This window comes from Lutra lutra, chromosome 6 (genome assembly GCF_902655055.1).
Source record: "Lutra lutra chromosome 6, mLutLut1.2, whole genome shotgun sequence".
Classification (NCBI taxonomy): Eukaryota; Metazoa; Chordata; class Mammalia; order Carnivora; family Mustelidae; genus Lutra; species Lutra lutra.
This window is the reverse complement of record NC_062283.1, coordinates 122038858-122053424: the sequence shown is the minus strand read 5'-3', so window position 1 is coordinate 122053424 and position 14567 is coordinate 122038858. Positions and strand designations below refer to the sequence as shown.

Here is a 14567-nt window from a genome sequence, read left to right as displayed (position 1 = left end):
TTATTGATTAATTTAAAGGGAACTACATGGACGCTTTTCTAAGAACTGCTCTTAACTCCAATAGCTGGTTCAACTAATGTCAGTATTAAGATAATCTCATGCGATCATCTTTCCCCCACAGCTCTGATATTTGACTACAATTGACCGAAGCTTGCCAGAGTTAGGTCCAACTATTTTATAAAATGCCTTAGTTTGCAATTGCTACTGTAACAAATTACCACAAATTTACTGGCTTCAAACAATATAAATGTATTATGTACAGTTCTGTAGGTGTCAGCAAGCCCATGTTCCTTCTGAAGGCTCTAGGCAGAATGTCTTTTCTTGCCTTTTTCATCTACTAGAAGCTGCTGGCGTTCCTTGGCCAGTGGTCCCCTTCCCCATTTTCAAAGCTAGCAACTAGCATCTTCAAATCTCTAACTCTGACCTCTGCTTCTGTTGTTGCATCCCTTACTCTTCCTCTGACCCTCATGCCTCCCTTTTATAAAGACCTTTGTGATAACTTGGGCTACTTGGGTGATCTAGGATAATTTTCCTATCTCAAGATCCTTAATTTAATCATATCTGCAATGTCCTTTTGCCATATAATGTAACATAGTCACACGTTCCAGGAATTAGAACACCCTGGGAGTGGGGAGTGTTGTTCAGCTTACCACATAAAGTTTATTATTGGGATGCCTGGGTGGCTCAGTGGGTTGAGGCTCTGCCTTCGGCTCCGGTCATGGTCTCGGGTTCCTGGGATCTAGCCCCACATCACATCGGGATCTCTGCTCGACGGGGAGCCTGCTTCCTCCTCTCTCTCTCTCTGCCTGCCTCTCTGCCTACTTGTGATCTCTGTCAAATGAATAAATAAAATCTTTTTTTAAAAAGTTTATTATTACTGTGGTTCATTTCCTTATTTTAAATTTATTCTCAATTTGGTCCCCCAATATAATGAAAGTTGTGTTTAACTGCAAATTAATTTACAATGGAAATTTTAAAAAATTAACTTCTAAATGATATTATTAAAGTATGTGTCCAAGGAATAATTTCATTAAGCAGTCTAAAATTATTCTGTTTTCAATAATTAAATAATTAATAGCACCACTTCAAATTTCTATGCCAGTGCCATCACTTACCATTATGTTTCTCCAAATTATTTGGAGTTTTGCTATAGTTTCTATATGATCTATGTTGTGGATTAACTTTGAATTAAAATGTCATTATATGTTGCAAATTCATGTACTTCCCATGGCATCCCAAAGCTGTCTTGAATACATCAAAACCACAGGTAGTCTGAACACAGATATGGAAACAATGAAACAAAGTGCTTGACCTCAATAAGTCACATTCAATTTGATTTATACTTTTGCAACAGCACATATCATGAAACAATTTTTTTTCCAATGTTCATGACTAAGTATTTGAGATATATTTTTCTGCAGGATTTTTTCTCTCAAAAGGTGAATAGCTCCTCCCTTACCTAGCACAGTGCCAGACTTAGTTTATTTAAGAGTTCTCATAGCAAAAATTCTTGTCAAGAGAGAGCCTTGATTATTGTTCCTCGGACAAGTGTCCAAGTTCTTCTTTCAGAGAAGAGTCAAGAAGGCTTAAAGTGAGATGAAAGGGAGAAAAATAGTTTAACTTTTCTGGGAAAGATCTACCAGTCCTGAGTTAATATGCACCATTAATTCTCCAACAACTCCTTTTATTTCTTGGCATAATGCAAGTGAAAGGCAACTTGAAAGGAGGCAATTTTCCCCATTTCTTTCTAAGTCACATCAAGCCTCCAGATATTTGACAAATCAAATGAAGATTAGGAAATATTTTTCCTGCAGCTTTTTTTTTTTTTTTTAAAGTGTTTCTATTAGGGGCGCCTGGGTGGCTCAGTGGGTTAGGCTGCTGCCTTCGGCTAAGGTCATGATCCCAGGGTTCTGGGATCGAGTCCCGCATTGGGTTCTCTGCTCAGCAGGGAGCCTGTTTCCCTCTCTCTCTTTCTGTCTGCCTCTCTGTCTATTGTGATTTCTCTCTGTCAAATAAATAAACAAAATCTTTAAGAAAAAAAAAGTGTTTCTATCAAAACTTAAAATAACTATCTGTTGACTCCGCATTTCCATTGCTGTCTCCTAATGATTATTTGCACAAGTAGGCAAAGATAAAGATAAAGGTACATCAACAGAAAACTGATGGGGAAAAAAATGATACATCCATTTTAAGTGTAAGCAACTAGACAAAAGAATGAGGCTAATATAGGTTTATGTGCAAGATATACTGTCAAGTGAAAAAAATCAAGTTGTAAAATAGAATGTAGACAGCTAGAAATCAAGATAGCTTTGGAATTCTATCATTTCCAAGAAAAATTGTATGGTGTTTGCATAATTGCTGTTTCTTTCCCCCTTTTTTAAAAAAAAATATTTATTTATTTATTTGACAGAGAGAGAGATCACAAGTAGGCAGAGAGGCAGGCAGAGAGAGGAGGAAGCAGAGAGCCTGATGCCCGGCTCGATCCCAGGACCCTGAGATCATGAACTGGACCCTGAGATCATGAACTGAGCCAAAGACAGAGGCTCAACCCACTGAGCCACCCAGGCGCCCCATCTTTCCTTTTGAGAGAGAGCTAGCACGAACAGGAGAGGGTGAAAGGGAGAGGGGCAGACAGAGAGGGAGAAGCAGACTCCCCACTGAGCTGGGAGCCTGAGCCACCCAGGAGCCACCAGGCACTCCTAATTTTTAAATTTCTTTGTTCTAATTCAGTCCCCCTTTTTTTAAACTGTAAATTGAGAGTCCAGTATATGATACATTTTTTAAAACCCTATTTACACCAATGCAGTTTAGTATGGAAATTTAGATTTATGCAGGTTTGCATATCTTCTTTTCCTCCATGTTCTGTTTCAAATCTGAAGTTAAAATAAATAAAAACTTTGATTTGTGATGCAGACAGTTTTGACTTAACAATTACACCACAGTACGACCTGTTCTTATTTGGGGAATTTTTTCCCTAAAGAAAAAAATTCCCCTACTCCAAAACATGAGTAGTGATCCTTATACCCAGCACCTTAACAGGCAAATTTGTACTTAGTTACATTTGTCAAATGGGTAGTTTCCATAAATACAATGTAAACACCTAGTGACCTCCTTTGCCAAGTTCTGTACATAGAAGTAATGCTAATTATTTCGTAACAAATTAAGTAGAGATTTTACGGGAAAAACCAGAGTTTTTTTTAATTTAACCTTTGGTATCTTGGACTCTTAACCCAAGGTTCCATCGTTAGGCCCACCTGTCTCCTGGTTGAAGAGTTGTGAAGGATTACAAAGCTCAGGACTCACGCATAACTAGAGTGGATGTTTGCAACATCATTAAAATATTTTCAAAACGATTATTTTTACTAAACATATGCAGTGTGCAGACCACTTTAACGGATAATCGAGCTTCGAAGAACTATAGGTGAAGGTCAAGAAATTTCCTGTCTCGGTAAGTAAGCGAGGACAGGTAAGCCGATAATAATGAAAAAAAAAAAAAAATGCGAGACAACATACGACAAATGTCAGATGTGATTTTATTGCAGTGTGACAGAGAGAAGTCGGAAGCTATCCCTTCAGGCCCTCAGCAACAAGTGGGACTTAAGCCCGACTCCGGGAAGCCCTTGAACTGCTCACACCCGAACACCATCGGGACGCAGCCGGGAGTTCATTGCCATTATCCTCAGGTTAGCCCGCCTGCGGGGCTCTGCAGGTCCACAGAACGCAGGCGCGGCGCGACCTGCCCCGCAGGGTCCACGCCCCACTCCGGGGCGCCGCGGCGAGGGACTGCGTCAAACCCCGCCCCGGCTGCGGGGCTGGCACACGAGGCCCCGCCCCTGCCGACCGGGAGGTCAGCCGCGCATGCGCAGTATCTTCTGGTTATAGACCCGGCGACTCGGCCCGGCGTGGTGAGTCCGGACTGAGGGGCTGGGGTCACCGTAGTGTCTCGGTCATCGCTTCTTTTACCCCAGCCCCTTGTGGCAGGACAGGCCTGGGAGAGAGGCCTCTTACGCGCCCCCGTCTTGCCGATCCCGGGGGTTCCCGGCGGTCACCGAGGGCCGCTTGAGTGCGGCCCGGTTGGGCGCCGGCGGCGGAGCCGGGTGGTTTGGGCGGGAGGGGTTCGCAGGGAGGGGCTCGAGTCTCCGCTGTATCTGGAAGCAGGCGCTCCCCCGACACCCTTCCCGCCTTCCTCCCGCGCGCTCTCCTCACTACCCATTTTCTCTTTAGAAACTTGGGGTGCTGTTGTTAGCGACTGGAGGGTAGTGTTTGGAGCCCTGGAGAAGGGCTGCTGGGGTCCAGGTCTCCATCCACCTCTTACTGGCTCCGGAACCAGAGAAGTCACTTAACCTCTGTGGCTCTCAGGTTCAAGTGTGACCTGGGGGCAGTCATAGGAACCTGTCTCATAAGGTGGTTGTAGAACTACGTGAGGAAGTATCCTTGAGTGCTGAGAGCGGAACGTGATGCACGGCCAAAGTGTGCAAGTGCTGTTCATCTTTTTGAGCCTGGTACTAAACGGAGAGTGTGTCCTCTTCCTCTCCACGGCGAAAATAATTGCCCAAGAGTCCAAGGGTAGGGAAAAAATATTTTTTTTCTTGAGACTATGGGCTTTTGTTTGTATAGGATGTTTAAAAAAAAAAAATTTCTAAACAACTTAGTTGCGCATCCTACAGCAGAGAAAAGACAGATGTTAGAGTAATACTGAAATTGAAAAATGAAGTTTTGTTTGGGAAACCGCGTGGAAAAAAGGGCCAGAACTTACTTGTCCTGAAAAGAGTTAACATATCAAGCCTGAGACTGCTCTCCTTAGAAAGGCCTGCTTGCTTGTTTGGCGTATGGAAACAAAATAGTTCATGCAGTACCCTGTGGTTTATGCTGAAGTTAGCAGCCTCCAGGAAAACCCCAGTCCTGTGAGTCTGTGATGGGCTACCCTGGGCAGAAACATTGCACGGACGTTGCTGGACTTTCCTTATTGGGAGGAAGAGTGTGCTCTGTTTGACCCTTTCTGGGAGGAAAAGAACACAAGGAAGCCTGCACATAGATTCCTGCAAACTTCATTTGTGTCTTTCCATTATGCTCAGGTTGTATGTCCATACTCCACTGCCCTAATAAAAGTTAGCCTTGAGTCCAACTACGTGCTGAGTCCTGTAAGTCCTTCCAGTGAATCTCCAAATGTGACGGTGGTCTTGAAACTCCCCACACACAATATTGGTGATAGAAAGTACTTGAAGCTCTAGTAATTAGATTTTAATTTTGTCTCTTTTTGACTAAAAAAGGAGAGAAAAAGCTATACAGATAAGTAATTGCTAAATAGTGGGTTACTATCCAAAATTATTTCTCTGTTTAGACATATTGCAGGTCTTAGAAAAATCACTGGAAATTGACTGCATTGCCAAGTGAAGTTTGAGTCACTGTCTTTTACAGACCTTTTATAGATTGTGGTCAAATACCTTTTCTTTTTGTTATTCTGCAAGCAGTATCTATGGGTTGATGTCTGTCTTTATCAAGATAAGGATGTCTGGGAAGCTGGGGAAAGGTGTGGCCGGTTTCTCATGGCCCATTTTTCCTGGATTTTTTTTTTTTTTTTTTTTTTTTAGTTATGCCTGCATTTTCAGGACATCCAGTTGAAATAGTTGGAGGTAAGTCTGTAAATTTGGGGTTGGAAAGAGCAGATTGCCTTCTGATTATATCTTTTTTCCCTCAATAAAGTAGAAGACTAGATACTATTTTGAGAAGAAGGGAGATGGAGGAGTTAGAGGTTTAGAAGAGTGAGAAAGGTTTCAAATGGCTGTGTGAAGAGTAGGTAAATAGGTTTTCCAGAAAGTGTAGTAGATAATGTCATGTCTCGATCCATTTGAGATTGAGATTTTGATTATGAATTTAGCGGACCCAGTCACCTTTCTTACAAGATTTTCTCCAGCTTGTTTGGATGCAGACGTAGAGAAAGTGGTTAATTGGATTCATTTAGGTTTGGGGTTCTGTTGGGGGGGTTTGTGGTAGTCCTTAAGGCTGGGCACACATATTTTGTTCTTTCTGTATACATGATAAGGTTACACTCTTTGTACACACCCCACATCCCACTCCCTTACCCGCATGTCTACTCGAAGTTGAATGTGTCGAATGACTTGCTTGGGCTGGTAAAATACAAGCAGACGTGACATACATCATTTCCAAGTGAAGCTTTAAGAACCAGCACTCCATTTGCTACTTCCGCATCTCTGCCTTGCTATAGTGATCATCTCACTTGGTGAGATGCAGCCTCTTGCCAGCCTGGGCAATAAAGGTGAATACGAGTGGCTGAAGAGGCAAAGCTGGAAGAACTTGAATGTGTGATTAGAACTTGAATTAATGTTTTTGCAAGGTAGAGCTACAGGGGTTTATAGCTAATAATATAACTATATATATACGTATATATAGTTATAGTGGAAGTTTGGAGGGAGAAGGCAATCAGAAATGAAATGCTCAAGGAACTCAGAGCCCTCGTGCGTCTCTCACCCTGAAGGCCATAATTTGTTGCAGTTCCGTTCAAGAGTGATGACCTCTGGAGTTAAAGAAATGGCTCTTAAAATGGTAAACTAAAAAGCTCCCTTATGTGGAATATGGTATAACTGAATCAAGACCCAGAATTTATTTTTTTATTCATTTTTGAAGATTTATTTATTTTAGAGAGAGAATGTGTGTGCGCATGAGCACAGGGAGGGGCTGAGAAAGAGGGAGAAAACCTCAGACTTTCCACTTATTGAGGAGCCCAGCAGGGGGCTCCATCCCATGACCCTGAGATCGTGACCTCAGCCAAAATCAAGAATTGGCCGCTTAACCGAGTGAGCCACCCAGGCACTCCAAGATTCAGAATTTGTTATTGAGTTGAAAGATTCTTCCACCTTGATCAATAAAAGCAATTAAGCAAATAGCCATGAAAATTACAGTGTAGCTTAACCATAGAACAGATGATATTAGGTGGATTTTGGCTGAGCTTTAACAGAGACTCCAAATACAGTGATTTTTAAAAAATGCTTAATTTTTTATCTAAAATCTTAACAATTAACTTCGGATTTTTAAAAAATATAAAGGACAGAGGTAAGTAACACCTTGGAGACAAGTGTGGGACATTATACAATGTTGCTATTGAAAGTGTGGTCTGTGGGGGCACCTGAATGGCTGAGTTGGTTGAGCGTCTGACTCTTGGTTTCAGCTTGGGTCATAATCTCAGGATCCTGAGATCAAACCCCCTGTTGGGTTCCTCACTCTGTGGGGATTTTGCTTGAGATTCTTTCCCTCTATCTCTCCCTCTGCTCCTCCCCATGGTCGTCTGCATGCTCTCTCTCTAAAATAAATCTTAAGAAAACAAAACAAAATAAACACACCTGGTCTTTGGGTCCACAGCAATGGCGTACCATTGGGAGCTTGTTAGACAGGCAGAACCTCAGGGCATGTGCAAGACTTGTTGAATCAAAATCCACATTTTAACAAGATCTTTAAGGCGACTCATATGTGTCCTGATTCTTAAAAAAGCCAGTGTCTTAGGAAAGTGTAAGATGGGAAGAATACTTGTGGATTAAAAGATGTGAACAGTTAGCATGACATAACCAATACAAAGTGCAAACCTTGTCTGAATCTTGATTTTTAGAAAACAAGTATGGAAGACAATTATGAGTCAGCTGAAGAGGTTAGAATATGATGGAACCTCAGAATGGGGAATTACTGTTAATTTTCTTAGATATAATAATTATGTGGCGATATATATGAAAATGTTGTTATTCTTAAAAAAGATACAAACTCTTTGCAACTTTGAAATAGTTCAGCAAAAACAAATATACTCGTGTGTCTCTCTCTCTGTACACACTGATACTAAGGTAAAACAAATGGGGCAGATGTTCTAGATGTGGAATGTAGGTAGTAAGTATATAGGTGTTTATTATATTGGTCTTTTACCTTTTCTGGAAGTTTAAATTTTTTCATAATAAAAACGTGGGGAAAAACCCCACAAAAAATGCAGTATAGCTTAAAACAATTTCTGTCAGTCATTGCTAGGTCATATGGTGCAGGTAGAAGGGCTCTGTTGTGCTGGGCACATGGCTTCCGTCCCTGGTCCATTATGGCTTTTCCAACTTCTGTTTCCTAGCTAGTGGGACAGGAGAAGAGGCAAGGGGACCATGTGACCCAGAAGGAGCACTTATTCCCTTGATCAAACCTTTTTTTTTTTTTCATCCACCTGGACATCATGTATTTGGGGAGTAATTGGTAAAAGTCAAATGTAGTATGCATGTGTATATTGGTTTATAAAGATGTCTTTGGTTTCACCTGATGTTCTCTTCTTCTTTTGATGTACTAGGGCCCAACTAAAACTGAAGTCATTTCTATTTTAATATACATTAAGTAATATACCTAAAATTTTAATTTTGAGGATTAAAGTGTATTCATTTCCCCCTACCCCCGGCCTTTTCAGTAAGTAACAGATGCGGGTGAAAGAGCCTTCCAGAGCTTTGCCTGAGAAAGCCAAAAGAAGTAAAAGGCCTGCTCTACCTCATGATGAAGACTCTTCAGACGACATTGCTGGTAAATTGTGACCTCTGGCATCCTGAATAGCATTGTGGAAAATAACCATATGTTTTTAATCAATAAGTCTTTTGCTCTTTATTTCCACTATTTTCTGCATGAACTGTAAAATCAGCTTGTCTAGTTCCAAAACATCTGGGTGATGTTTTTATTGAGATTTCGTTTAGTTTATAAAGTAACTTAGAATTGGCATCTTTTTGTTGTTTTCTGTTTCTCATGACCTGTTAAAGCCAGGCCTTCAAGCCTGGGGGGGTAACTGGGGAGTTGCTGGCCTCAGGCTCACTTTTCTCTTGAGCTTCATGCCTTCTGTTTCAGCTTTTCTGAGATTTTTCCCTACTTTCTCATAGCTCTCCATTTAAAAAGATGTTTTTAATTTTTATTTCCACTTTTAAGTATTTTTAACTTGGATAATGTTTCAGGATAGATTGTTGTATTGAGGGAAGTCTGAATTCTGTCTTTAAGCATTTGTGTCATTCTGTGAATATGATTTTTTTTCTCAGGGATTCTGATGATTCTTATGTTAGCTCTTCCCTGCCTGTCTTCTAGTTATTTTTTCTCAAATCCTCTGAAACTCCTACTTCCTTTTCATTTTGCTTGCTCTTTTCCTTTTTATCTTTTACAGTGTTTTCTGCAGTGCACCCTTTTTAGTTTTATCATCCTTTTTGTGGTTTTATTTATTTGTTCTTCCATTTCGATCCTGAGCTCTACCAGTCACTTCCTACTGTTTTGCCACCTCATGCGGGAACATTTGCTTCTTCTGTTTTGTATTTTTGTTTCACGGCGGTGATTTCTGTGCCATTTGTTTTTCCTTTTTTTTTATATTGGATAGAAATTGTGGCTTTAATTTTTCCTTGATTTCTCATTCTTTGATGTAGGGTTGCCTTTCTTGGACCAGGTAGTTTTAGGATATTTGTGTAAGGAGGAGGGCCATAGCACTGTCGAGACCAACTGGAGTTTTGAGTGTGAGCTCAGTTAGCCTGTATTTCTTTTCACCCAACAGGGTTATGCAGCCCTGAGGTTTCTTCCAGAATCTGAAGATCTCTTCTCCCCTCCTGCCGTAGAGACAAGACTGTTTCTGGCAAATTTGGCTTCTTTGTTTCTCACTTAGTGAATTAGAAATTGCCTTCTTTTGCTTCTTAAAACAAAACTGGCTCTAGGGGCTCTGCTGCCAGAGTTGTTGCAGCCCGGAGATTTAGGTTTCATTCTGCATCTGCGAAGCATGCGGGGTTCTCTGTGAGACCTACCGCTGCAGTGTGCTTTCTGCTTCCTTCTGTATGCACTCCTGTTTGAGCTCTGCTGTGTTGTACGGGGAGGGCCCTGCCACTGGATTTATGACATGGGGCTTCAGAAAATGAACTGGGCGTTTTTGTTTTCTACTCTTGTTGACCTTGGACAATTTCTGGGAGGAAAATGGGGAAGTGTTGATTTTATTTTTTATTTTATTTAATTTAAAGATTTTACTTATTTATTTGAGAGAGAATGAGAGGGAGAGTGAGCACGAGAAGACGAGGGTCAGAGGGAGAAGCAGACTCCTTGCTGAGCAGAGATCCTGATCTGGGGCTCAATCCTAGGACTCCAGGATCATGACCTGAGCCAAAGGTGGTCGCTTAACCAACTGAGCCACCCAGCTGTTGACTTTAGACTATCATTTGTAAACTGGAGGACTTTCCTGTAAAGTTTTTTAATATTTAAAGTGAAAAACATGGATTTTAATTTGTTGTTTTTTATTTGTTTATGTGAAACAACTCTAGACTTTAATGTATTTATATATTTTATTCAGGAATCTCAAGAAGACTTATTTGGCAGATGAAATTTACACAGTTGTATGATTAAAGAAATTACAGAAGACTGAGGAAATTTTATTAGCACAGAAATTTTTTTTACATCCCCCCCCAAAAGATTGTGAATATTATTTAAACACTGGTTAACTCTTGTAAGAAAACATAAAACTTTGAAATTTACTTATAAAAAGTGTGTGTGGTTGAGACATTTAAAAGCTCATAGAGTTAATTTGGACTCCTAGAACCTTTTTATCATGAATTCACTTGTCTCTGGATTCATTAACTATTTCAGTTTTGTAAGTCTGAATGGTAGACTCAGAGAATAGTTAAGTTGTGTCCTGGCCAGATCCAACCCCAGAGATGATATAGAAAGTATATGGAATGATTTCTAGCCTTAGAAATTTAAAATATAAAAAACTCAAAGCATTGATATCTAGTAACCCACTTCTAGGTCCTGTATTTGTGTGGTCATCTATTAGTCTTCCTCAGAACACCCCTTTCTTTAATGGCATATGTCCTTGCTTTTCAAATATAGGACACTGGAATTCCTCCTTTTGTGTCTATTCTTATAACTTGCTTTTGGTGTAAAATTAGAAGTCCTAATCTTTCACCAGATTTACACATTATTTTTGTTGAAATTATGTTTTATAATAAGTCACTTGTCAGGAGTCACATACTTAGGCTTCAGGATGAAGAGAACTAATGCTTCTTCTCTCACTAGTTAACTAATAGGTGAAAAGGAGTGCTGTGCACTTGGGAAGGAAAGTGGAAAAAGTTGAAACATACATACTCCTGCTTCCCTCTTCAAGTTACTCAGTCTTTCCTTTGTTGTTTACTTTTGGTGGATAGTTGTAGTTCTGGTGTTTAAAATAGTTGAGGTGGAAAAATAGAAGTGTTCAGGTATTTGGGAGAAGTGGAAATGTCATTGTGTCCTTGGGAGAAGAACACGATTATCTGAAGAAGTAAAAACATATTAGTTGATTTAGTACAGTTGTCTCCACACAGTGCACCCGGTGGGACTCTGTTATAAAGGATAATTAAGGACCATGCAGAATCACTTGTTATTTGGAAATATTCATTAAGGAGAATTCTTGTTCCTGTAAATTATGCCATTGTTTGTTCCTCTTTCTCCTTTCTCTCAATAGTGATGAAAATAGCATCTGAGCAGAGGTAGGCTCTGTGAAAAGATTTTGTGTGTATATTTATTTATTTATTTATTCAAAGATTTTATTTGACAGAGAGAGAGATCACAAGTAGGCAGAGAGGCAGGCAGAGAGAGAGGGAGAAGCAGGGTCCCTGTCGAGCAGAGAGCCCGATGTGGGACTCAATCCCAGGACCCTGAGATCATGACCTGAGTTGAAGGCAGAGGCTAAACCCACTGAGCCACCCAGGTGCCCCTTTGTGTGTATATTTTAATGAGAAGGAAAATATTCAAAATGCTTGACCTGCTCACTAATAATCTATTTATTTATTTATTAAACTCTTTATTTTTAAACTAATATTTGAATTAATAGGAAGGTTCAAAGAGATATACAAGGGGGTCCCATTCACCCTTCACCCAACATCTGGTTGGGTGATTAACATCTGATTTAACATCTGGTATTTCTTTTCTTTTCTTTTCTTTTTTCTAAGATTTTATTTATTTATTTGACAGAGGCTTTAACCCACTGAGCCACCCCGGCGCCCCAATATCTGGTATTTCTATAGTACAATGTTAACACCAGGAAAATGGCCTCTGTACAATCCTTAGAACTTATTCTGATTTCACCAAGATATGCAAGACCTCGTGTGTGTGTGTGTGTGTGTGTGTGTATGTGAGTGGGTATAACTCTGCACACTTTTATTACATGTGTAGTTTTGTATAACTGACAGAACTGAGAGACTCGACTGCCCCATCACCACCCCAAGGTTTACCTGTCTATAGCCACACTCCCTGTTCTCCATCCATGGTCCCTGGCAACCACAAATCTGTTCTCCAAATCACCAATCATGTTATTTCACAAATACTTTATAAATGGTACCATACAGTATGTATCCTTTTGAGTTATTTTGTTTTTCGGATCTCTTTTCTTTTTAATTACAGCATTTTAATGCTACTGACTTTTGCTTACCGATGCTAGCTCTTTGGTTTAGCAAAGAAAATGTTCCCATTTTGTTTTGTTTCATTCGGCAGGTTTCACTTGCCAGCATGTAAGTCATGCTATCAGTGTGAATCATGTGAAGAAAGCAATAGCTGAGAATGTGTTGTCAGTTTGCTCAGAATGTTTAAAAGAAAGAAGGTGCTGTGATGGGTGGCCAGTACTTCCCTCTGACATTTGGTTGTGCCTCAAGTGTGGTTTTCAGGTGAGAAAATTGATTTTTATCTGTGAGTTTGTCTTAAATATTTTTCTTAAATGCTTATTGTAAGTTGGACTATTGGTAATGTTTAGAACTTAAAATAAATTTATTCATGTTCAGATAGACTTCTCCAGGGTTGAACTAAGAAACATTTGTTAAGGTAAAATAAGAGGTTTATTATCTTCAGAAAGCAATCACGTGTGGTTTAGAAATACTTTGAAAGGGAATCCAATCTACTTGGAGTAGTTCTCATGTCTGGACCTGCCTTTACCTATTTGTATTTACTTAAGAAATAGATCCAAGATTTTTTTACATCTTACTAGATTAATTTTTTTTCTCTCAAAAGGATTCTTTTTTTTTTAAAAAAATTTTTTAACAGCTTAGAAGCTAGTAATATCTGTAATATTTTTTGAATAACATTTAAGATGTCTACAATTCTTCTAAAATGAGAGGAATGCTTATTACCTCACATAGTTCCTAAGTAAGAACCCTTCAGGATTAGTTAATTCAATGAAAAGAGCACTGAAAACTGAAATTTCTTCTGTTTTTCTTTTGTCCACCTTCAATTTCATAGCTTTTTGTGGCCAAATATGGTTCATTTATTATATGTCATACAGCAAACCTCAAAGGCCAGAAAGAGGGCAAAAAGGACATCCCTTTCCTGTTTTTTGCTTTTCTTTTTAAATTATTTTTGTTAACATATAATGTATTATTTGCACCAGGGGTACAGGTGTGTGAATCATCAGGCTTACACATCTCACAGCACTCACCATAACCCATACCCACCACAATGTCCATAACCCCACCACCCTATCCCTATGCCCCCACACCCCAGCAACCCTCAGTTTGTTTTGTGAGATTAAAAAACTTTTCCCAGAAACATCTAGCAGACTGCCCCTCACGACGCACTGACCAGAACGGGATCTCATTTCTTTACTTAGCTGGTGAGGGAGTTTACTGTGATTGGTCTGAGTCTCATTAGTTGCCAGTGGGTTTGGGTGGAGGTGTGGACAGTATTAGAAAATGTGTTTATAGGAGGGGGTGGGGACTGATCTGCAAGGATGTTTGGTGCTCCACAGTGTGTAAGGAAGAGAGTATGTTCATTTTTTTTTTTTCAAGATTTTATTTATTTATTTGACAGACAGAGATCACAAGTAGGCAGAGAGGCAGGCAGAGGGAGAGGGGGAAGCAGGCTCCCTGCTGAGCAGAGAACCCGATTCGGGGCTTGATCCCAGGACCCTGGGATCATGACCTGAGCCAAAGGCAGAGGCTTTAACCCACTGAGCCACCCAGGCGCCCCAGTTCATTTTTAAATAATAGGGAAATGAATTCGGCCCATGATTGTTTTAGGCAAATACTATATTACAAAAAGCAAGTTAGCCTCCTTGCAAGAAATTAAACTTAATGAGAATCTATATTATTTTCTGAAACTTTTCTCTCCTGCTTGAAATTAAAAACCAAAACTTTTCTTTTTTTTTTTTTAATTTTATTTATTTATTTGACAGAGATCACAAGTATGCAGAGAGGCAGACAGAGAGGCAGGCAGAGGGGGTGGGGGGGGGAAGCAGGCTCCCTGCTGAGCAGAGAACCCGATGTGGGGCTCGATCCTAGGACCCTGAGGTCATGACCTGAGCCGAAGGCAGAGGCTTAACCCACTGAGCCACCCAGGCGCCCCAAAACCAAAACTTTTCTAATCATGAGTATGATTTAAGTTTTGATTAATTTGAAACAAACCAATAGGTAAATGGTACAAATAGCATTCTGTTCATCTTTAGGGATGTGGTAGAAACTCAGAAGGCTATCATTCACTGAAGCACTACAAGAGTTGGAGAACAGAATCTCATTGTATTACAGTTAGTCTGAGCACATGGATTATATGGTAAGTTGGATTTTCTTACT

At 40.0% G+C, this 14567-nt stretch overlaps 1 protein-coding gene across 3 annotated transcripts in view; it reads left to right on the top strand.

Moving 5' to 3' along the window:
• Nucleotides 1–3790: 3790 nt before the first annotated feature.
• USP45 (ubiquitin specific peptidase 45) overlaps nt 3791–14567 on the top strand; it is a 71203-nt gene continuing 60426 nt past the window's right edge. The window contains exons 1-4 of one of the 3 annotated variants that reach the window (XM_047733892.1): nt 3791–3905; nt 8432–8550; nt 12502–12674; nt 14444–14547. In XM_047733892.1, the coding sequence (XP_047589848.1) occupies nt 8451–8550; nt 12502–12674; nt 14444–14547 (377 nt within the window). In that variant the 5' untranslated portion in view covers nt 3791–3905; nt 8432–8450. The remainder of the gene's footprint in view (nt 3906–8431; nt 8551–12501; nt 12675–14443; nt 14548–14567) is intronic. The other 2 variants (XM_047733889.1, XM_047733888.1) reach the window with 2 other exon arrangements.